The 25,540-nt window shown below is 35.7% G+C and overlaps 1 protein-coding gene and 1 long non-coding RNA gene across 7 annotated transcripts in view; one reads left to right on the top strand and one right to left on the bottom strand.

Annotated features, from left to right (window-relative positions):
• ADGRB3 (adhesion G protein-coupled receptor B3) overlaps positions 1-25,540 on the bottom strand; it is a 730,754-nt gene that overhangs the window by 155,149 nt on the left and 550,065 nt on the right. For all 4 annotated transcript variants that reach the window (XM_082731305.1, XM_082731302.1, XM_082731304.1 and 1 more), the window contains 2 exons: positions 3,255-3,381; positions 1,549-1,652 (listed from right to left, as the gene is read on the bottom strand). In XM_082731305.1, the coding sequence (XP_082587431.1) occupies positions 1,549-1,652; positions 3,255-3,381 (231 nt within the window). The remainder of the gene's footprint in view (positions 1-1,548; positions 1,653-3,254; positions 3,382-25,540) is intronic.
• The window catches only part of LOC309865104, a 37,096-nt gene continuing 14,817 nt past the window's right edge, over positions 3,262-25,540 (top strand). Inside the window, exons 1-2 of one of the 3 annotated variants that reach the window (XR_014311955.1) lie at positions 3,262-3,330; positions 9,959-10,085. This is a non-coding gene — a long non-coding RNA (uncharacterized lncRNA). Of the gene's footprint in view, positions 3,331-9,958; positions 10,086-11,052; positions 11,185-25,540 lie in introns of those variants that run through there. The other 2 variants (XR_014311953.1, XR_014311954.1) reach the window with 2 other exon arrangements.

Below are 25,540 nucleotides of genomic sequence, written 5' to 3'. Positions count from 1 at the left end.
AAGGACTGAGAAATGGAACTTAGTTCTAATTACTTCAGTGAGTATGAATGATGACACTGTTGAGATTGCCTGAAGTTCTGGCCCTTCGACACTGCCTCATTTTCCAAAAATGCCATTTAGGCAATTATGGGAGACAAAGTAGTCTTATTCCCAGTCTTTGTTCATCTTGCTCTTCCATTCCCAGGGCAATGTTGCTTGACTAACCCCTGAAGCTTGGATTTTATTGTTTCTAATGCCATGCTTAGACCAAACATTTCTTTAATTTCGTGGGATTGGCCATATTTTATCAGGTTTTCTCATTCTGTCAGTATCTTACAACCAGATAACTCCTTCCCAGGAAGGTAGAACACCTATTATGTACCTGTGTCAACGGGATAAAAATGTCTACATAATTTTTTGAAGTATGAAAATTTTAATATTGTTGACACATTAATATCCTGGACAATTAATTCTTATCTCAAGAGAGTTAAAAAATATAATGGACAACATTTTTTTTTTTTTTGGAAAGGACGTTAAATCAAATGACCTTTCTTTAGTAAATCATAATTACTCTTCAACTGAATTGTTTTTTAACTTAAGTAACAGTAAAACACAAGGACTAGCTACTTTTGCAATTTTGGTATTGAACATATTCAGGAAATAATATACAACTGTCTATTTATTAGTATAATAACCATTTTTGGAATGTTTTTAATAATAAAGATGAATATACAATGTTTTACACTTAATATTTTTTAAATCTGTTAGGAATTTTGGCCATTTGGTTATGTACTGTTTATCAATATGTGAGTAGACATAATAAAATATCTAAAATATACAGGTATAATTTTTATTAATAGAAGAAATCTTAGGGATATACTGAATTTTCATGTACTATCAAGCAGATGCATTTCAAATATATAAAACAAAGTTTTTCAATCACATCTCCTTATTTATGTATTTTTTACTTCTTTTAGCTAATTTGTCAAAATCTGACTTTTTGGAAACATTCAACCAAGAAGTCTTTCCTATAGCATTTTGGTATTATGTTAATGCATTAATAATATAGAAGACTTACTCATTGTCTGGGATATACTGAAAACATGCACTTAAATTCTTAAGTTTAAAACTTAAAACTTAAGAATTTGGAGACCTAAGAATTTGGAAAACTTAAGATTTTGAATTTCCATAGCAGAGAAATTACTTTGTACCAATTAAACTCTAAGCTCAGTAACTATTGGGATAAATAGAAACAGACATTGAACTATGGAGATAAGAATACCATGTTTGAGGGTAAGCAACTTGTTGAAAGTTATCACCATTTGATTTGGGAAGAAAAGTATGTGGCTTTGTTTATTTTGTCATCATAGACATATACAAGAAAATTAAGTCAGAATTTTATTACTATTATTGAGCTCATTTATTATAGGTCAATCACAACAATTATAACTGTTCTAAAAATACTTCTTTCAGTAAGTTAAAAAGAAAGGAGACATAATGGTTATCATATTGCCAGCTTTAATCTGCTAAGAGAGCATTCTATTTCAAGTGCATTAATTGATTACATACCTCCATAATGCTGCATAGACAATTGCGAGGGTGATCAAGGCCAAGCAAGAAAGGCCACTGCCTACTATTAGGGTAACTGAAGGTGTACCAGAGGATTCCATGATCTGTAAATTAAACAAAAGAAACACAAAAAGGAGAGATAATTTTTATTATAAATGAAAATAACTTCTAAACTCAGCAAAACTATCCTAATACTCAAAAACAACCAACAGAGTTGTTATAGTTACCAGATAATTACCCAGTGATCACTTTGTTCATATATTCTCAACCTCTAAAGTGACTAATTCTAGCTCCCCCCCCCCCACTGTGAAGTAATAAAGGCCTTAGAGTTTTAAATGCTTGATTATGGCATATTACTCACCATGGCTTACAATAAATACCTATAACTAAAACTTGGTGAGTATTCACATGTTAAATTTTCTCTAGCTGAAATTTCAAGGAGCATTTTTTTTTTCAACAACTGTATTTCAATTATTTCATAGCATGCTTTTTGGTAAAATTTACTTTGATCTTCCCATTTATAACTCATTGTAACCCTAACCTGGTACCTAAATATTGAAAAATTTTCAAACTTTCTGACTTTTGACAACTTTGTTCCAAGTCAAGTGTTCTCTTATTTAATTTCACTTGCTTGGCCTCTAAGGCTATAAAAGAAAACCAAATTTTGAATGCAAGAATTTACAACATATTTTGTGGATTTTTCTTTTCTATTAACAAAATATACAGAAATAATTTTCACAATACCGGTATCAGTCCCTAAATACATGACCTTGACAAATATGCCTTAAATATTTTAAAACATATATAAAGATTATAAGCAGTTACTGACTTGAGAGGTTTCTTTCCTTAGACACTAACATGATACTAATAAAATCTGTTGTTTTTCTTATTTTTAATATTGAAAGTTTGAAGAAATACACTTCAAGATCAAGTGTGTTCCAAACCTTAGGTATGCACATTAAATTACATTATGTATTTTTGTCATCAAAATAAGTAAGAAGAGTGAGGCATATTTAGGCCAAATTTAGACAAAAAGTCACATTCATCTTAATAATTATTTTTCTATATTTCAATATTTTGTAAATAATTTTTCAAAATACAGTTGAGGATATTATTTTTCTCTTAGTTTATGCAGCTATTTCAGAAACTACTTTTTTTTTAAACAAGCCTACACTTTTAAGGAATGATTTTACAGTTTCAGGCAGTCCGTGCTTTCATGAAAACTTCATTTGCTTTTTGTTTTTTTTAAAAATAAATATCCAAGGACACCCCCAGAAAACCTGTACTGAAAATATCCAATGCAGATATGCAATATGTTTGGCTTATAGTGTCTGGGGTCTTCATTCTACTACCAACAGTATTCTCACAAATTCCCCAGACCAGCTTTACAGTTCTAAAATAAAGGTTAAGTTGGCAATTATTTTTATTTGAAAGTTTGCAGCATATTAGTAATATGATGGAGTACATCCTCAAAACTATGCTGCAGAAATTTCAAGTTAGAAGACATAAAATTTAGTAGAATTTAGTTACAGCACATCAACTAGAATTCATTTTACCAAGCTACTGTAGCTAAGGAGGAGACGAACCCAATTTTGCCACCCTGCAACATTTTCCATTTCCCCTTTTAAAATGCAGTTCCCTGGAGAAACACTCTCCACAATGTCCCTGCCTTTGCATTAAAGCCTTGTTTTCCCTTTGTTACTTACTATTTCTCTAGGTTGCTGAGCCAAAATGGCGAAGGTAGAGAGACGATCACATAAGCATTTCGTATGGGATGCATCGGTAAGCACAGTTTTACATCCCTGGGTGGACCACGTTCCCAAAGACTCGTTCCTGCAAAGGGGGGTGGGGGGAGATCGGGATAAATACGCCTGACGGCCAATTCCGTAAAGAAGAAAATGCAGTTTAATTGAGAGAATCGTCTACTGTAATTCCCGTTCAGGAAAAAAAAAAAAAAATCTACTTGTTGTTGAACAGAACGTAATTTAGATGCATCTCCAGTAATGCAAAGCGAGAGTGTTTGGAAAAAGCAAGCGGGCGGGTGCAGCGTGCAAAGAGCTGTCCAGCGCCGGAGGTGCTGAAACCGGGACTAGCTCTGTCCAGCCCTCTGCGAGGAACGGCAGAGGCAGTGGCAGCACGAGCAGCCGCCAGAGCGTTGGCAGCCACTTCCTATGCTCATCGGATCGTTTCAAACACTCAGAGTGTAAAGAGGCTTTTCAGATTTTCATACCAGCTCTGATTCTCGTCCTGTATTTTTGGATCGTGAATGCTGGCTTTTAAAATGCGGATTTCTCTGAAAAGCCTGCCTAAAAGGTTATATAGCTTGGGTTGGGTGATAGGATCTTTTCCGCTGCTGGTTAGGGATTTTTCCTCCCTTTAGAATTAGCTGCTGTGAAAATTTCACCCTGGAAACGGGAAGCAGCAGCAGCGGCATCAGCTGGTTACGACTCTTATTGCCTTGCCTGGTATCCAGGGGAGGGGTAGGTTTCAGACACAAGCTTCCCACTCCACACTTCATTCAGCCCAACACGCCTCTGAAGCCCTTGACATTTCTCCCCCTGACCTGCGTCTCTGCCCTGAAGTAGAAACATTAAGCTAACACCAAGTCTGCTAGAACATTTGGAAGAATAATCCTACCCCAAAGTCCGGTAGGAAGGGGAAAGAGGGCCTGCTTCAGTTTCTCTTTGGTATAGCCATTCAAAATCTAAAGCATATGGTTTATTTCCCACCCCAGCAGAATAAAAAAAATGGTATCAACCTACGCTTTCTTAGTAGGGGGGGGGTAAGATGGGGGAGAACCCTTCCACCCCCAGCTGAACTACTCTACAGGAAGAGGAAGAAAAGGAGAAAAAGAAAAAAAAGCTAGAGAGTTCAACCAATCAACTTTATTAGCATTACACGTGTTATATACTGAATGCACCAATTCTCCCCTCCCCTCCCCCAGGTATGGAAACTCTCCAGCTAGCGAAACCTGGTTATGTGTGTGTTTATGTGTGTGTTTTAATTTCAAACCACATTATTATCTGTGTTAAAAATTACTCTAAAATTCGAAGCGAATAACACCTAATTTTGAATGTTGTACTTTTGATTTCACCTACTCCATCCTTGAATGCCTAAAGCTATTGGGTTTAATATGCATGCAGTCTATTTCTGAGAGATTTCAATGAGAGAAGCTTCTCTGTGACAGTTGGACTTCCAAGTTGAGCTACAGAATATAATTCACACTATCCTTTTTGGTATGTAGAAACAATGTTTTTAATATATGTGATTTTGTATCATTAATATTTATGACTCAAAATACTCTTAATTACAAGTTCTTTTAAGAAGGAATATTTGAGTGAGGAATTTGAGGAAGGCCACATAAAAAAATTAACTAAGTTCACCCAAATACTTTTAAGTATCACCAGTTCAAAATTAGGAGGTCTCTTTTCTTTCTCATGACGTCATGCAGTCATGTCAAATTTAAAAATATGTATCAGTAATACCTTCAACCAACTGAAATAGTATTAAATCCCACTTCTACCTAACCATAGCAACACTTCAGTTTATCTCATAAGCTGTGTCTTATCTTCTTGAGACCAACAGTGAAGGCCAAATGAAAAACATTTAGCTTAGTTGATTAAAGTTTAAAGAAGAAAGATATAGTTAAGAGAACCTGACATGTTTTAAAACCTAATATCTGCATTATTCATCCTGGATGGCAGCTCTACTTTAATGCAGTATCTGTGCTTTCAAGATGGAGTCTAGTACTTAAACTTTTCACATTATGTAGCTATGATCAATAAACCAATGGGAAATCTTAATAAGGAATTAAAAACTTTACTGTAATTAAGACCTCATATGAGACAAAATTATGTATTTATACCCAGGTAATTAAGAAAATGTTAGCATTACTAAACATTGGCTATCAGATATTAAGTTTGTGTTCAATATAATGATGTTGGACTCTGAAGATCTTGTAAATTTTACATGACATCTTTAGAAAAGTAGGTCAATTTACTTTACTTTGTTTGTACAATGATTGCATTGCTGACCTGACCCAGCCTCGGGCTGAACTGGAAAGTGACATGGGTCTCACTGTCCCCAAGCATGAAATGCTTCAAATCTTTCTGGGCCCCTTTCCACGTACCTTCCTGAGGCTACAAAGTCTGTATCCCTACCTTTCTTTGGAATTATTCTTGCTTTGTTGACTTTACCTGATTAAACTAATATAATAACATGAGTGAACATAGTGTGATGTACTCTTCTCAGTTTAAAATAAGGTATAAAACACAAAATAATGCATCTGATAGAACATCAGAAATTGGAGCAGATGAGTAGCAGAGAAGATTTTGAAAAATAAGAGATTAACTACCAACTTCTATAGTTGGCTAATCCCAAGAGCTGAGCAATAAACATGATACCATTCTCAAACCATATTTTATATTGTTTCAAAAAACCTCAATATTTTAAAACCATATAAACTCTTAAAATTAGTTTCCAAATCACAAGCATACATGTCACTATTATTACAAAACCTATAGTATGTGTCATCTATATTTTTAAACACTCAATAGCCTATTCTTACTGCACAAAATTCTTTGAAAGCATGGTACACGTGTCTGATTGATTTCAGGGAGATCTTGTAAAGCAAACTGATATTTGGTACAGCTAATGTGAAGCAAAAAAGCTTCTCCAATCTGTAAAGAACAAGATTTTCAAACATATGGACTATTACAGCAGTCATATTATTCTTCCAATATCAGAGGGTTTTTTGCAGGCTATGATTAATGGTGTATCTGTGAATTATTTGTATTTATTAAGTCTAGGTTGTCATCAATAAGGCAAACAAATACAACAAAATATATAGGAACATTAAAGATATAATAAGAATAACAGACGGACAATGTCAGAAGAGAACACAGAATGATGATACAGATATATATATTATGCTGAAAATAACATATTTTTTTTTCACAATATCTTTTCTGGGCATTAAAATTTATTTCAAATAGTTTTCAAAAATAACTAGGCCTGCAGAAATTCTATACAGCCAGAACAGTCTTTGTTGGTTACACCTACATTCACCCATGCTAGCTGTTAGCTGTCATCTGTACCTCTTCTCCTTCTTCCTATTATTAGGTTGGCTAAAAGAAGAAGAGTCTGCCTATCCCAAGTATTCAAAAGTACATACCCACAAGCATAGAAATGTGAGATACAAAATCTATTACTTTCTAGCTTTATATTTATTTGAGGCTTTCCCCAATTTCCTAATTGGGTTTCTTTCCTAACCTGGTTTCTTTTTGGATATGAGTATATCATTGGGTTCATGATTTCATGGGAACTTTAAATAATATAGGATGTGACGAAATTCTATAATATTTACAATTACAGGAAAAAATTGTCTGTTCTCTTTGACAAAAAGTTATTTAGTAAAACCTGGTAGCAAAAACTTATAGTGACACATTTCAAAACTTTTCCAAGAAACCAAACTTTTATCTTTGAAATACCGATACAACCAGACATTTCACTTGAATCACTCTTTTATAAAACTGTCTATTCTGCTTCATAATAAATCAATGTGTAAAGTATTTATTGTGAATAAGCCATATACTTTAGGATGTTTATTAACTTTTAGGATATTAACATCCCACTTATTCAAAATCAAAATAGCTACAATGGCAATTCAAAAAAATTTACACACGATTTCTGAGTACATTCTTCTTACCATGTATGTACACTGAAAGGAAGTTTTTCCCATGATAATAGTTACTAATTTCTAAAAATTAGGTGAATCTGTACTATTTTTAATGTATAGATTACACCCAAGTAAAGGATGTGTATATGGTTCTTGGTATAAGTTATTCCCATAGTACAGAAAATTATGGAGTACAAATGAGCTAATATTCTCAATTTTGAGTTCAAGTAGTATTTGAGGGTAATTCCTACTTTTTAGAACATTGCAAATATTGCAACTATTGTTATCTTTAGCAACTGTTACTATGTCAAAACACAGGGAATAAATAATTGGAAAGTTTTGCCAGAAGTAACCTTAGTGAGCTTCTAGTCCATTGGTTTTCTACACTTGATTACATTAAAGTTACCTGGAGACCTCTAAAAATTAAGCCCTGGGGTGGGCCTTGGGCATTATTACTCTCCTAATGCTCCCCAGATGATTCTGTGTGCAGCCAGAGTTGAGAATCACTGATCTATCTCAACCACTTAGTTTTATAGATAAGAAAAGTGAGGTATAGTTAATGTAGGAGACTTGTTTTAAGTCAGAGTGAGAAGAAAAGTTGGGCTTCTCACTTCCATACCAGAAGTTTTTAATGCTAAGTTTTAATTGCAATCTCTTTTAAAACAGAATGTAACATGTCCTATGAAGTTGTAAGAATATCTGAATGTCATGCACTTTTACACTTGCAACCATTGTGGTACTAGTGTCACAGTTTTAGCAAATTGAGTTATCAATGGATAAAATTAGCAAAGGGTAGGTAGACTGTTACACTGTATCATTTATATCTTATATTTAAGTCATATATCCTATGATGCATTAAAGAAAAACATTGATTTTATACCAATTTTTTATGACATAAAACATCTCCTGTCTCTATAGTGAGATCATTTACTGTTTTGGGTGATATAAAAGCTTAAATTCCAAATTCTGAAAACATAATAATGGGTAAACATTCTAAGTTCTTTTTTCCTTCTGAAAATGATATTCTCTGTATTGTGATTCAATGGAAAACTGTTATTCAAAATTATTTTTCCATCAATTATAATGATATCTGTATATAGCAGATATATCATTAAATTAACTAAACAAACATCATTTAATACCTAGTAAGTGAAAAGCCGCATGGCAGAGATTCAAAGGCAAATAACATACAGTTCTCAAAAAACATATATCCTATCATAAAACATATATCCTATATATAGCATATCATTGGATATCTATGCTATATATATATATATATATATGCAGATATATATGCTATATACAGATATCATTATATACTAGTATGTATGTGTAAAAATGTAATAATAAATGAAGAGTAATACCCACATAAAACATATACACTTCATTCACTGAGATGAAATTTAGAAGCAGGTACTTTGCTACCACCAGAAAGAGCACTTATCATCCACTGTGCTGGGCCTGGAATTAATAGTGACCCTTCTATACCAAAACACTAGATTTCCAATTTGTTATAGAGAAATGAAGTAGTTCCAGGAATACTCTATAGTTAGATCTCCCCAAAACAATCCTTTGTGTCTATTAATGATTCCCATCCAACACAGGAATATTGGTTGATAAATTCACCTCACTTTCTTTAGTTATAAAATTAACACTCTCTGTGCCATACTAGAATACCAGTGTTTTTTGAGAACTGTATGTTATTTGCCTTTGAATCTCTGCCATGCGGCTTTTCACTTACTAGGTATTAAATGATGTTTGTTTAGTTAATTTAATGATTATTTACACTGCAAACAATGCAATGACTATTGATACTGATGGATCCAAACAATCGTCTTAGCTCTAATTCATTTGTCGTTCTTCAGCATATAGTAGAAATATAATCTGAAGTGTATCAACAGGCTAATCTATTAGTTTTTGGTCTTCAAACACCATTTGATGACAAATTCTGAAAGATTCAGCATGCTATAGTGATTATGTTCAGCAGCAAGACCTGAATCTTCACTAGTCAACCAGTCAATAAGTATTTTTAGAGAGTGCTTTTCAAATGCTAAAGTAGAAGATTCTTTAAAAAAAATAATAATAATAAGTTTCCTTTTTTGACATGGGGACAGTCTGGTTGGGAAGACTATATAAAATCCGAGAGTATATTTTCTGCTTTATTACAAATTATTCCAGAAAATGTTATCAGGTCTACCCTTTTATTCTAAGAACCATCATTTATTGTCTGTGTAAATCCCATCACTAGGCTTCTTGTTTCCATTCTTGCCACCTAACCACAGTAGCCAGAGAGCACCTGTTGAAACATATGTCAATTCATGTCACTCTGTTCAAAAATCTGTCAGTGGTTCTCCTGATCTCACTTGGAGTAAAAGACACAAATCTTACAGTGACCTATAAGGACCTGTAATATCTGGTCTGTCACTACTTTCATCTCCTACTTGCCTTTGCCCATCATTTCCAAAGTTAGTGAGCTTTTTGTTCTCTCACCTTAGCATTTTTTGCTGGGAATTGCCTTGGCCCAGAATGCAGTCCTCAAAGATAATTATATTGCTTACTCCCTCACATCATGTAGGTTGCTGCACTGTTATTCTACCAGAAAGGTTCTCACCAATTATCCAATATAAGATAGTAATTCCCCATCAGTAGTAGGTTAAAATTGGCCATGAATTCTATATAACTCTTCCCACTAAAAGATACAGTTTATTTCTTTTTCTTTTGAATCTTCATAAGCCTTGTGACTTGATTTGATCAAAAGAATGCAATGGAAATGATTTGTGACGTCTGAGCCTTGATCCCAAGAGAATTACAGTTTCTATACTCATCACTCATCATCTTTTCTGCTATCATGTGGAGTAGACTCAGGTGAGCTTCACTAAATACAAGAGAGAGCACTAACTACCAGACATGTGAGGGAGACCATACTAGATCTTTCCGCCCCAGGATGAACTGCCAGAGAGAACTGTATTTTCATGAATGGCACCAGATGAAACCAGCAGAAGAACCAACCAACTGAACTCAACCAAACAGCTGGGCCATACAACTGTGAACAAATAAAATAGTTGTTGTTTCAAGCCACTAGGATTTAAGGTGGTTTGCTGTATAATAACTGATTCATCATCTAATAATTTCTCATATACCCTGTGTTTTTACCCTGTTCTGTTGCTGCCATAACACTTATCCCGTCTAATACATTATGCATGTCTTTGCTTATTATAATTTTTTTTTACCTCAGTATTCCCAGATCCTAAAAGAGTGTCTGATACATAGTAGCTGCTGAATAAATATTTATTGAATAAATACCCAGCATAGATTTTGGACTAGAAAAGTCAAACTTTTCTACACTATTAATTCATTTTTTAAATTTAACAAATATTTATTCAGCATCTAATATGATGCAGACACCAAACTAGGTTATTCTGTGGACATACTAGATTTGTACTTTGTCATTTGGAGCTTGAGAGCTTCAGTGGAAATTATCTTGCAGGTGTAGTGTCACTGCCTTTTTGTCATAAAATACACATTAAAACCAAGAACATGTTGCTCTTAAGGGTCACTGAACATCATTTACAAGAATGGTAGCACCAGTTTTATTGCCAGTAAAAGCTTATATTTATTTATTTACTTCTTATATTGTGGTAAAAACACTTAAAATCAGATCTATCTTCTTAACTTTTTAAATGCACAGTACAGTATCGACTCTAGGCACAATGTTGTACATCAGATTTCTAGAACTTATTCATCTTGCATAACTGAAATTTAATACCTGTCAAATAGAAACTCTCCACCTCCTCCTCTCCACAGGCCCTGGCAATTACCATCCCCAAAGTACAGGCAACAAAACCCAAACTAGACAAGTGGATTTATCAAACTAAAAACCTTCTGCACAACAAAGGAAAATATCAGAGTGAGAAGTCAGCCTAAAGAATGGGAGAAAATACTTGCTAACCAAAGACCTGGTAAGAGGTTAGAATCCAAAATACAGGGCACCTGGGTGGCTCAGTCAGTTAAGTGGCTGCCGTGAATGCAGGTCACGATCCCAGGGTCTTGGGATTGAGTCCCACATTGGGCTTCCTATTCGGTGGAAAGCCAGTTTCTCCCTCTCCCACTTTCCCTGCTTGTATTCTCTCTTTCTTTCTCTCAAATCAATAAATAAAATCTTTAAAAAAAATATCGTAAATACATAAGGAATTCCTATACCTCAATAGCAAAATAAAAACAAAACTGATAAAGTAGGCAAACTAATCTTTTTTTGCTATTGTTTTAAAATTGGAAATAATAACAGTAGAAAAAAAGTATGGGAAGAAATAATATTAAGGAGGCCAATCTACTGGGTTATAAATATGTATAAATATCTTCACCATGATTTATTAATAATTAAAGGTTATAACATGCTAGCTGCCATCATTAATTAGTAAATAAGCAAATAATAATTACACTAATGAAAATAACAGCTAACATTTATGGAGTATCTAACTCAATGTTAGGTGCTATAGTAGATATTATAAATATATATATATATATATATATATATATATATATATATATATATCCTAAATCCTAAATCAAAAGTATCAAGGTAGATATTGCTGTGATTTTCCCAGGTAGGAATATAGAGACAAATGGACCTAATGCCTCCCTCTAGAATCATAAGGATCCTAGAACTATAAGAGCTGGGGTTAGAAGCTGCCTGGATATCTCAATCATGCAAGCTCTGGACTGCCTACTTTGGCTTTATTGTTATATGTTTAATAGAAATAAATGGAGCCAATAGATTGTGGCTATGCTAAGGCTGCCCAGCTGGTAAAGGGCTGTGCCAGGAATTGAACCCAAGTCTACAAGACTTCAAAGCAGATTCTCCTTTCTCTGTTCTCAGTGAGGGGTAGATACAATGAAAGCATAAAACCAGAGTTAAGAACATGCAGGGAGAGTGCTCAGAAAAGGTGAGCACATTTTGAGAATTAAAATCTCAAAGTCTTTTATGGCTCATTGTTTCCGAGTTTCCCAGCAAACAGTTGTTTACATTAACTCTTTTTTGTCTTCCTGTGAAGTGTGTTCCTTCCCTTTGAAGCCCCAGATCCCTACCCGTTTCTCTGTAGTTCAGGATTATACAGATACCGCATTCTGCCTGACTGTCTTTGGAATTCCATGTCTGGAAATTACTTTTTACTTTCTCCTGCTAATTGGTCTCATGTCTCTTTGATTCTTAGTCCAGCTAAGAAGACCATGAAGGGCAGAGGAAAGTCTTCCTCCACAATAATACCTTGGGAAGAAATGAGAAGAGTTGAGAATTCCTCCATAGATCTTAACACCTCTAAATCAAATCACTATACTATAAACATTATTTGCCAAATGTATTTCCTAAAACTCTGTAAGGGTATACCTATGATTCACAGCGGGTTTCTATAGGCTAAAACTCTGGCACAAAACATTCAACAGCAGAATCACTGAGTAAGCTTTTTCCTCCCATTCCATTTGAAATTATAATTATGATGTGGCCTGGCTGTAAACTGACCTAGCTATACTTCTGGCACTGGGTCACAGGTTAGCTGTTTTTTAAGTTAAAACTTTGAGCATATGTCTGTAATGTTAACCCAAATGAGGATAGATCTTAACAACTTACTGTTGAGATGTGAAACTAAAACACCTATTAGAGGTTGACGTTTGTCACTCAAGATCCCAATGCTTTGTTTCTGGGATAAAGCTGGGAATATGTGATTTTGATATTTTGATATCAGAGTTATTAGTTTCAAAAATAGAAATTTTAGATCTTGAAGAGTTAATCATACTTTAAAAATATGATTCATCACTAGCTATGCAAAAATCCTTGGACATATATATAGTTTAAATGACTACTTGGATGACACGATATTCTTAGAACTCTGATACAGGTAACCTAGAATATTACAGTAATGTTTCTCTGCTTACTTCCTCCATGTATTCTGTGCAATTTGGGAACCTGGGTATTAGTAGAAAGGAAATGGAAATGATTGGAATGACAGAACAAAGTATTACCATATACAAACACATAGAAATGAAATAAAGTGGTCTGCATATGAAAAACTGGACTAAGTTAAAATATAAACTAAGAAAATAATCTGTTAACAACCAAGTGGTTCATAGTCATATAATTATTCAAGTAACTTTGTACCAGATCCAGTATCACTCATTTGCAACTACTGAATTCTTTAAAAACTAATCAATATCCCAGCATTGCAGTGTTTAAAGTGAAAAAGCTCATTCAATAAAAGACATGCTGTAAACATTTTGTATCTACACGATGACAGAGATAAATACATGCCTTATAATGGCTTCAGTAAGTATTACAATAACTTTCATCAGGTTTTTTCTAATTAAAATTACACTGAATTTGCTTGTGACAAGTTTCAAAAGAGCTTGCTAATTTTCCTCCCCTTTTACATCCTCTATAGAATCTATGGAAAAACAATGATTTTTATCCTACATATAGTTTTTATTGCATGTGTGGGGTTTTTTGTTTGTTTAAGTCATAGATATGGCAAAGGGAAAGTTGGTTTCTTGTCTCAGCTGGGCCACACCAAAGTGCTATTGTCTGGAGGAAATCCCTAGCCTACTCTGGGACTCAGTGTTCTCATTTATAAAATTAGAGAGTTGCGTGTTCTACCAATTTTATAGAGATACTGTGTTGATAAAACTAAGGATAATGAATATTTTCATCAATTATTTGTTCAGTGGATATATGATGTAGGCATTATTAATGAAGATAAAAATCATATTTCTAAAAGTTAAGATTCCTAAATAAATGAAATATATTGTGATAATCACATATACCATTTTACTGACAAGAAATGATGTCAGAGGATTCAAGAGACATGAAGAAGATTACCTATTAAAGATTATCTCTTATCATGGCACCATAATGTTTCTAGGTTTAAGAGGCAATGCCAAAGTCTGTGTTTGGAAGACCCAAAGTTAAAAGAAATGAAGTAACTAATGTCCTCTATGAAGATGAAAGAGATGGTATGAATTGATGTTTACCATGAATTTTTTGTTGTTGCTATTACTATAAAGATTGTAAGAACTGGAAAGAGAACCCGAGATTACAAAACCTTTGGGATCATATAACCACATGGCCAACAGCTACATCACATTTTATATGATGGGTGGGCTAATAAAATATGAAGATAAGTATATATTACCAGGGAAGGAATACATGTCATATTCTGACATGAAATGCAAAGGATGTAATATTTCCTATCTCCCAAAGTACTGCCATTACCATGAAATTATCAATGAAAACCTTTCATTAAAATACTTTCTATGGATATTAGGAAAATTTAAAATAAATGCTCTGATAAGCATAGTGGAAAGTAATAATATATGAAATTACAAAAATGTAGTGATTTCTGTAAACCTCTAGCTTTGAAGAATCTTGAAGATGGAGGTCTTTTGTGGGATGACATAAATTCCCCACCTCCCACAAAACAAAAAGATGTGAGGTAAATGAGGGTCCAGTGGCTGCTACGGCTGACAAATATTTGCGGAGAAGCACTGTTCTAAGAAGAACATCTCATACCATTTATTTGCCAAGCTATATGCTCTTGACTACATGGCAACTTAAGCTGAGAGTAGCAATGGAAAAGGGAAGCCTGTGTTTTAATTCCTCAATGGGAGCTCATGAAGAAAGGCTAACAAAGAGGCAGGAGTGTCTCTAAGTGAATTATGTAACACAACTTTTTAAAGTTCAGTGCTTAGTGATGATAGTGCCTAAGTTGATTTTTTTTTTTTTTTAAGGATTTACTTATTTATTTTAGAGAGAAAGAGCATGAGCATGGTCCCACACGAGTTGGGGGAGGAGCGGAGGGAGAGAAAGCTCAAGCAGACTCCCTGCTGATCAAAGGACAGACAAGGGCTTGGTCTGATGACACATGAGATAAATACCTGAGCCGAAAACCAAGAGTCTGACCCGTAACCAACTGAGCTACCCAGGCACCCCCTTAAGTGGATTTTTAAAGTCTCATGAATAAATTTGAAAGGACAGTATTCTAGGAGTTTATGGGTAGGTGAAATTAGGGTTTTATAGGTATTGATGTAGACACCCTAAAATACTGACTTTCACAATTTGGAGAAGATGAAATTCTGCTTTAACCTCCTACATTGGTAAATTTATATAAAATGTTTTCCTGCCTTTTTGGTACGAGGCATACAGATTTCAAAGATTGAAAGACAAACATAGTCTCTGCCCTCGGGTACAGTGGAGACAAATATACAACTTGTCCATCCCCACCCTAATTAAGAAAATTCCAAAACCTAGAACACAGTTAGAAACTGTAGGTGTGTAGCTAGTGCTGTGGTGACAAAGGAAAGAACGACATGAGTCCATTTCTCAAAAGTCTGGCACTTAGAAAAATACATGTTGCCATATATTTAAAGAAATGTGCATTCTATCTTCCTATCATGCTGCTGCTCCTGTGGAACTATGGTTACTTCCTACATTAATAAGGCAAGCAGTGAAAATTCATGGTTGAAGGACAGCATTGAACCCTCCATGGCATAATTAACATTTTAATGAGCAGTCAAGGCCTTTTCTGTTTTGGATCTCAACCTTGTGTCTCCTGAGTGGATCTCAATCTGTTGAGCTCAGAGAATGAGGTGACTCTGTCTTAGTGAGATTTTAAACAAAAGTAGACCACATAGGCCACTGTTTCAGCTTGATACTGCTCTCCTTTGTTAGCAGAACTCACTTATATTGGAATGTGCCATGTCAGTATTCAACAACTAATTTTCAGCTCTTGTTTCCTTTTTAGCATGTATAAAAACTGTACCCACATCACTTACATTCTAGGAATGGCTAATTTTCAGTAACTGACCGACTAATTGCAAATTCCCCTCATTTGTAAGGTGCAGTGGGCTAACTGCTATTTGGGGACACAAAAATTTGCAGAGGAAGCATTGGGTAATGCTTGTAATTTAATTATTTGCAAATCAAACTGCCTAACACACCAAAGGCACTAAACTTCTTCATTGGAGACAAGTTTGAAGGTCATTAAAAAGCTATTTGTTTTGAGGTTTCAGAAAGTAAAATACCCCAAAAAATGTTCTAATGGCTAGAAAAACACTTTTATTCCCAGATAAAATCTTTCAAAACATTAAAAACCAATCTCCTTATTTTCATCACTAGGAGGAAAAAAAAAAAAAAAAAACCTGTCATGAGAAAATTCCTGTGGGAAAGTTTCAAGCATCTTAAAAATGAAGCTTATAATAGAAGAGCCTTCTCTGTCATAATTAATATAGCTTCACTAATATAAAACCCTGGCTTCCTCTCCCATCGTCATATCTCATTTCTGACTGCCGCAGACCCATTACTATAATGTACATTATACGTATAGCACAATATATGTTACAGTATTATTCTTATTAGGTAAAGGCTGCAGAATCTCAGGAAATTCTGACATTTATTTCTTGGTGACAAGGAAGCATAGCTCAAGTTATCTCTTAAGATGTGAACATTAATAATCCACATAGATAGTGAAGTCGTTCAACCACTTCGTTAAATTTTGCTTACTGATTCAGTCATAAAAACCAAGGACATCATGCCATTTACCTATGAGTTACATAATCTTTTAGCAAAGTTGAAGACTGCAGTTGTGTTCATTGTATCCTTCAGTTATTGTTTTTTCTCTTAACCATAGTCAAGCATATAAAAAAAGTTAAAACATAGATATGTCTTCCATATTTAGTTGATTAATTTATGAAGAATAGTTGTTACACATTATCTACCACTGAAGTAAATTTCAAGTGAAGAAGAGGACTTCAAGTTCTCTAAAGAGAATCAGACATCAACATAATGTTCCACAATATAAATAACCTAGTTTTGTAGCCAACTGTCGAGAATACATAGAAAACCCCAGGAAATAAGAAAAATTTTCCTATTGATACATTTGGGAAGACTGGTATAAAGACTGGTTATTCTCAGAGTGCGGTGTAAAATTTTCTGCGCAATTTCCAACTTTGCAATTTTAACACAGAGAAACAAATTACTTATGTTAATACTTCTCTAATTCAGGCCAGTAAATGTATCTTCAGTGGTTTAGAGTTCAACTGTAGCCATTTCCAGGGACAAACACAGGTTCAACAACAGTCCTGGGAAGTATAATAAGTGCATTCTAGAGTAGCAGTTTTATATCATTAAGGTGGCTTCAGGACCTTTTAATATGAGAAACAAATGCTGATAGAAATCCACAGCACCTCCAAGTGAGAGTAAGGATATTTCACGAACTAAGTGCTGCTTGGGGAAAATATTGAGTAACTCAATAGACGGCTCAGAAAATCCATTGTGGGTGACCCCACAAATTCTCACTGTCTCCAACTTCTCCTAGTAAGTGCTACTTCTTCCTGGCTTCTGAGCTCTCTTCACCTAATTAGGCTCCTATTGCTACCAGGCTTGCTGAACAAAGCCTCCTATAAAGGCAATAGATTCTTTATGGAAAGTCAAGCACAAAAGAATAGGAAAAAGAGAAAGAACTTGCTTTTGGAGTCCCCTGCCTATATTCCAGTAGTTCTGTGTGATTTCTTTTAGGTTCTGAGTACAGATATCCTTAAACTAATTCATTTAGTCATATCCTTATGAATTAGATTTTCTTTCAAATCTTAGATGACAGGACAGAAAAGACTATTATTCACTGTTACTCAGCTGCTCTTTTCTTTTCCTCCTTCTTCCCAGAGAGCCAAAGTACAGATTGAAGTGATTCCTGCTTATACATCTATATACTGGGACATAAACTGTCTAGGGCTGTAGTGTATATAGAATTCTGACATGAATGGGGAAAATATTATCAGTGGATTCTAAGACTGGATGGTTACTAAAATATGAGTTGCTTCTTTGGGTACCAGACTCAGTCATGGCATTAAATATTCAAATATTCAACAACAAGTACTTATTAACCACTTTGGACAAAAGCTTTCATATCAATAGAACAATGACTGTTTTGTTTTACAATGTAAGGCTTAAAAGACCTTAATCTTTTTATCACATGGAGATAAGGTTTTTATGTGCCCACCCAAATATATTAATGTTAAGTATAAAAAGAAGTAACTCAAGACCATCTCCTGGATATTAAAGGGTCTATCTGTCCCTGTGTAAGAGTCAGATACTCTGAACCAAATTCCCCATCACCTGCATCACATTCTTTTATTTTTATTTATTTATTTGTTTTTAGAGGTGGGGGAGGGATAGAGGGAGAGGGAGAGAAAGAATCTTAAGTAGGCTCCATGCCCAGTGCAGAGCTTGACGTGGGGTTCGTTCTTACAACCTTAAGATCATGACTTGGCTTCATGACCTGAGCCAAAATCAAGAGTCAGACACTTAAGTAACTAAACCACCTATGTGCCACACACTTTTTTTTTTTTTTTAAAATTAAATACCTATCTAGCTCCAAAGGGATGAGGGTGGGGAGAGGCTATAACCACACTACTCTGCCAGATTCAAATCTTACTCTCAGATACACCTCAGGAAGGATTCAAGGACAAGAGAAATCTTCCACCTGGCAGCCGAGGGGGCTGTGAAGAGAAGCAAATCAGGGTCTTTAATCATTTTAGCAGCACAAAGGAGAAAATATGCTAGCACCAAATCATCCATCTCCCACTGCATCTTTCAGCCAAATCGAAGGCCCTGTGGGACCAGAGCTGAGAAGTGCTGCAGCCCATGGGATGATGGGTGACAGACTGCTTCTTTCCCTGGTAGCCGGGCCACCTTGAACAAAACACTACATTCCTTCTGTATCGCACAGCTTTCCTTCTCAGCCATGTTACTGAACTATAGATAATTCATGACTATAACACTCAGGAATAACGGACAGGAAAAACAGATGCTCCGGGCTGGGTTTTGCCAGTTTTCTAAATGCTGCCTATTACTTCATAAAAATCACTTCTCCCCTATACAGGTTTAATTGCAATCATTGTATAGGTGGGTTTCAGAGCTTTGAGATAAAGAGGCTGGTTCTTATCCTAGACCTTATCTTAGGCCTTCAGGGCAGTACTGATAAGCCCCCTCTCTTCTCAGTGACTGCCGCCAGGCCTCCCCAGAGGGCTCATCCACACTAATGAGGACCATATTGCTGCTGTCTCCAGAGAAGCCTTTAGTGAGACCCCTTCTTTATGAGGCATCTATCTCACCCACTCAAGACTCAGAGAAGCTGAGGTACGCTCTTCTCATAGTCGTTAAGCGGGACTGGAAACAGCAGCTGAAATGGGGCACCATCGATTCAAGTACCTCTATTGTTCCAGGAATTAGATTCACACCTCTTGAATGTCTTTTCCTTTTTTCCTCAATAATCCCTGCTAAAAAAGAGAGAATAGGCCTGTAACAGATTAACTGGTTCTAGGTCCACATCTCCAACAGGGGGCTTAATACCTAACTTAATTGCAAATTTAATCTCCCCTAGGAATATAATCTTAACCCATCGGTCTGGAATTTCCCTGTTGGCACTAGTGATATAATACACTTGACCCATTTTGTTCCCTAAAGAAGAGTGAGTTTGCCTGATGCAATTGACGCTTCCCTTGTACCTTTGTGCTTTCTGTCTACAGAAGTCTTCCAGATAGCTCCACTTCTCAGAGCTCCTTTCTATTTGCTAAATAGAATGCTGCCTGACTCATGAATCACTGAATAAAGCTAACTTGATTTTTAAATTTAGTCAGTTGAATTTTGTTTTTTAACAGCACCTTCATGGTTTCAGGACAAGAGAGTCTACAAGTGGCAGTAAGGTTGGCAGCACCTTCATGGTTTCAGGACAAGAGAGTCTACAAGTGGCAGTAAGGTTGGCAGCTCCGTGCTCTCTCCGTGCTCTCCGTGCTTTCCAAACCCAAAGGCATTCAGTTCCTCTGCTGATTGAGAGCTGATATTAGTCCACCTAAGAGCATCATTTAAGCATCAAAGCCAGTGGGATCTTCTGTCCCTTAATCCTTTTAAAAAAATTTATTTATTATTTGAGAGAGAGGGAGAGAGAGAGAGAGAACACACATGGGAGGGGAAGAGGGAGAGAGAGAATCTCAAGTAGATTCCCTTCTCACCATGAAGCCTGCCTGATGCAGGGCTTGATCTCATAATCCTGAGACCACGACTGAGCCTAAATCAAGAGTCGGACGCTTAACCAACTGAGCCACCCAGGCACCCCACGTGTCCTTTAATTCTGATAACTGTCGCTCCACAAGCAACGTGTGGGCTCTTTCTACTTATTTGGTTCATACAGATACTTTGTCTTGGGACTTGATAGGACTTTTCTAGGTCTATCTAGGCCACATTTCTGTTTCTATAGAACCAACACCCTGTGGTTTCATTTCATGTGTACTTGGAATGGCCTTGCTCAGGGCACTCTAAATCCCAGTGTCCTCTTTTTCTTCTGGTCTCTTACAGTAGATTCCTTGATTATGGACTGTTGCCCTGTCCTAGTCTTACCACATTAATTGCATTGAATGTTGGCTGAGCCTTACTTACATTTGTAATCTCCTTTGTCTAGGTGGACAGCATTAGCAACTCCCACTGATAATCCCAAGAAGGCCCTGTGGGTGTCTCTCCCTTTAACAAGGTGTTAAAAGCCCTTTGAATTACTTAGCTTCTCAATAGGAACCTGATCTTGAATCAGTCTTAAGCAAATTTTCTCACCAACCCTAGGTATTCAAATGCAAATGACCCCGGGCAGCAGTCTTCGGAGATGGAAAGCATTTCTGTTTAGACCCATTACAGCCTCTCAATCAAGCAAATTCTTTAGCTTAGGGACTTCCACACATCCTCTTATTTAAGTGCCTACTATTGTCAGACATTTACTGAACCTTGGGAAGATGAAAAATTACTTAGGGGGTGCCTGTGTGGCTCAGTCGGTTAAGTGCCCAATTTTTCATTTCAGCTTGGGTCACATCAGGATCTCAGTGTTGTGAGACTGAGCCCAGATTCAGGGCTTCACACTCAGCAGGGAGTCTGCTGGAGAGTCTCTGTCTCCCTCTTCTTCTCCCCATCTCCCCCGACCCCTGCCAAAAATCTAATAAATCTTAAAAAAAAAAAACAAAAAAAAAAACAAAAAAACTCTGATGCTGAAACCATTATACTATTTGAAATAAGGTCAGTATTTAGAAGCAGCCTAAAAGTATGAAGGGAAGAACACATGTTTATTTTGATTATAGTCTGCTATGCCAGTAGAAATTTTGAGAAAATAATCTTTGCATTCTAGAAAGTAGTCAAGGCAGCTAAATCAGTTCAGCTTTGAATTCATTGTAACAATCTAGGTGAACTGTATAGAATTACAGGGTTAACAACATTCTGCTTGAGGATTACCAGGACTGAGAAATGCATTTCATTGTGTAAAAGACAGATACTCACACTCCCCTCCCTTGAATAAAAATGAGAGAAATTTTAATGGTGGGAGGAGGTCTTTAAATCATCTCTAAGAATATTACAACGAGAGACTAGACAAGACCACTACTAAGAAGTTCTGACAATTTTCCACCCACTGAAGTCTTTTTTTTTTTTAAATATGATATTTATTTGACAGAGAGAGACACAGCAAGAGAAGGAACACAAGCAGGGGGAGTGGGAGAGGGAGAAGCAGGCTTCCTGCTGAGCAGGGAGCACAAGGCAGGGCTCGATCCCAGGACCCTGGGATCGTGACCTGAGCCGAAGGGAGAGTTTAATGACTAAGCTACCCAGGCACCCCACACTGAAGCCTTTAAAATGTCTCTAATGAGAATCATAGGGATAGATTACATTAGTTGTCTTGTAGGTCTTACAACTATTTTAGCAAAAAAGCTTAACTTCAGTTAATATATTCCTGAAAAGAAAATACCTGACTTTTGAAAGCAATGAACATTTCATAAGATGAAAAGTTTGAATGAAATATGTTTATATTTATGTTTATGTTCATTTTGTTACCCTCTTTTTGAAGCTAGCACTAAGAAAAAAGGGAAATGGGAAGAATCATAATTTATATGTTCTCTCTTCAACGTTTTGAAATAATTTTAGACATAAAAATGTTGCAAAAATAGTAAAGAATTCCTGTATATCCTTAACCAGCTGTCTTCAATATGTTAATCTGAAATATCCACAGTATAATCAATCTAAGTGATGAAATTAACATTAGCATATACTATTAACTAATCTATAAACCATATTTGAAATTCACCTATTATACCTCTAATGTCCCTTTTGTGACCCAGCATCCAATCCAGAATCCTTCAGTGCATTTAAGTTGTCATGTCCCCTCAGTCTTCAGTCTAGGACAGTTCTTGTTTTTCATACTCTTGACAACTGTGAAGAGTGCTGACCACTTATTTTGTAAAATGGCCCTCAATTTAAATGTGTGTGCATTTTCATAAGTGTAGACTGAGGTTATGTATTTTTGACAAGAATGTAACAGAAATGATGTTTTGCCTTTATTGGTACATCACACATCAGGAGATCTAGGATACGCTTAGGGTTTACTCCTGGTGATGAGGACTCTGATCATTTGGTTAGACTGTACTTGCTCTATTTCCCCACTTCTTCCATTTATAATTAAGGAGTATTATTTTAGGGCACCTGGGTGGCTCAGTTGGTTAAGCCTCTGCCTTGGACTCAGGTCATGATCTCAGGGTCCTGGGATGGAGCCCCTGCATCGGGCTCTCTGCTCGGCAGGGAGCCTCTTCCCACCCCCACCTCCCCACCCCCCACTGCCTGCCTCTCTGCCTACTTGTGATCTCTCTCCTGTCAAATAAATAAAATCTTAAAAAAAAAATAGTATCTTTTGAGGAAATGTATTTTCTTCTGAGGATATGCAGTCTTTTAGAAATTAAGACATGGCTGATATTTTGGGCGACTTCTTATAGGGATAGAAAATGTCTCATTTCCTTCTAGACATTAGTATGCCTTAAAGTCACCTCCTGATGACTCCACTGGAGAGGGCTCTCTTAATTTTAAACCTTAGCAGATTTTAGGAGTCAAGTCTGTACAGCCAATGTCACCAGTCTGGCTGCTGTTTAGTTACTTTTTAGGTTGATCTTTGCCAGAATTTCTTCCCACAATTTCAGTTGAGCTCTTCAACATACTGCCTGGCCCAGCAATATAAAGGCAGTCTCTTTTGCTTAGCAGAAAAATAAAATGGATCTGAATCATCAGGGATAGAGGATGCTTTAACTCAGTACCTAGGCAAGCAGCACTGACTGTAGTCTTCAAGGGCTCCTGAGAACCCCTGTCAGGTCCCATATCTACTCATTTGTTATTAAGTTAATGTGCCAGTGAAATACCACTCCCCCTGACAATTGGAACAAAAAGAGAATTAAAGATTTTTAAATTCATCATGCATATCCATGTCTCTATGCCTTTGTTAATATTGCTTTTCCGTATTTTGCCCTGCTGCATGGAACACTCCTCCTTTACTAGCTCGGGTCATCTGCCCTGTCCTCTATGAACTCTTCCTTGACATATCACATCTCAGGGCTGCTGGGTGTTCTGGCTTTTTCTGTTCTGGCAGCATTCTTTACACTTGTTTAGAGCAAATAGCATACTGTACAGTGGTTGATTACCCCTACTCAATTTTCAGGTCCTCAACATCACAGACTACATTGTTCTACTTGGATCATATACAATGGTAAATACTGAGCAAATGAACTAAAAACTTCAAAAATATTAAACTCGTAAAGGCTGTATCATGTTCTCTTCTCTACTGATCTATTTATTGATCCATCGTCTAGCCAATCTTGCTTTAACTTTATGGTTACTGAAAGATTTAAGGTGACATTTAAATATACATAATGAGAGATAAAACAATATTAAACAAAGATAGATATGAAAAGGTGAGTTGGGAAGGAAGAGTCAGAAGTCTATCAAGCAAAGTACACATTTTAATGCCTGCATTTTTGTTAGGGATGGAATCTAAATTAAGCCTTATGATAAATATAAAAAAAAATTCCAAAAATGTCATTAAAACTAAGGGACCATGCTGTGCAGCGACAAAATGTTCTGTGTGACGATTTATTTACCCAAAAGCCAATATATGATAAAAATTATTTTCTAAAATCAGAACGCAGCAATGATCTGAAATCATGCGAAAGTATTAAGTGATTGCCAGGCAAGGTTTGTTCAAGCAATGCACACCTACCTCTCACTCCCATTTATGATTTTGGAACAAAGCTCCTTGGGAACTGGGGCATGTTACTTTTAAGGTAAATGCAGTATTAAAGTTAACAGCAAATTAACTCTATGTGTTAGATTTTTCTCATTCTTAGAATAAATATACAGGGAAGAAAATTATGTCCACTTGAAAGCTTTTTGAAGGACAATGGGAGAGTGAGACCTGAACAAACACCTGAATTTGTTCATGTGCATGCACTTTAATTTTGTGCTAAGTATCTGCGCAGATTCATTCCTCAAAAAAAAAAAAAAAAAAAAAAAAAAAAAAAAGTGAACTCTCTGTAAAATGAAGACCTTATCTATTGCTCTTACCCACTTGGGTACCCCATTAGATTATGGGTTAAACAGAAACATTATTTGATCATATTACAGAAATACTTTTGTCAAGTTATTAGCTTTGTCATACAAGACTATATCATTTTCCTCTTACTTCTTTATAAATTTAAAACTAAAATAATGTCTGCTACCTCCCACCACCTGCCTATGGCTGCAAAGAGGCAGCTCAGGCCCACAGATCAACAAGAAAGTTCTAAAATCAGCAAGACGAAAAACTGGTTCAGACTTGCTGATAAAGGTTATACTCAAAGACCGTTAATCAAACATTACCCATTCTTTTTTTCTAACACATTAAATTTTCTTATCAAATTAGTAGTTTCATTGTATACAATGGGATTTGAAATAGGAATAACTAGTCAGTTAAATATTTCAAACATTCTGCCCACCCAATCAAGGAAGGAGTATAGTCAAGGAGTACAATTTTATGAATGTTCACTAGTCTGGAGGAATAAAAGAAAAGGGCATATTTCAGTTTCTATTGGAGAGTGTTTTTTTTTTTTCTTTTTTAAAATAGAACTTTTATAGAAAAAAAAATACAACAGATAGAGACACTTTAACCTTAAGTTAATTTTGAAATGTTATAAATCAGCTCTCGTTAGGTCACCTTTTGAAAAAGTCAGTATTCCACATAAAATGGGAACTCAAAATAGTGTGGTCTGAATTATTCCTAAATGTAAAGTCTCAGGCTTCTCCCACTTCAGGCTAAATAAACTCTTGCTCCCACTTTAATTTTTTAAACGTAGCTGCATGTGATTTATGTTTTTACCAATTCAGCAAAGTTAATTAGAGGGCAATATTGGAAAAGGCCATCACCACCCCCATTTCCCAGGCAAGTAAGCAAT

The sequence above is a fragment of the Mustela nivalis genome, assembly GCF_964662115.1.
Source record: "Mustela nivalis genome assembly, chromosome: 5".
NCBI classification, from domain to species: domain Eukaryota; kingdom Metazoa; phylum Chordata; class Mammalia; order Carnivora; family Mustelidae; genus Mustela; species Mustela nivalis.
This window is presented reverse-complemented; position numbering and strand designations above follow the sequence as displayed.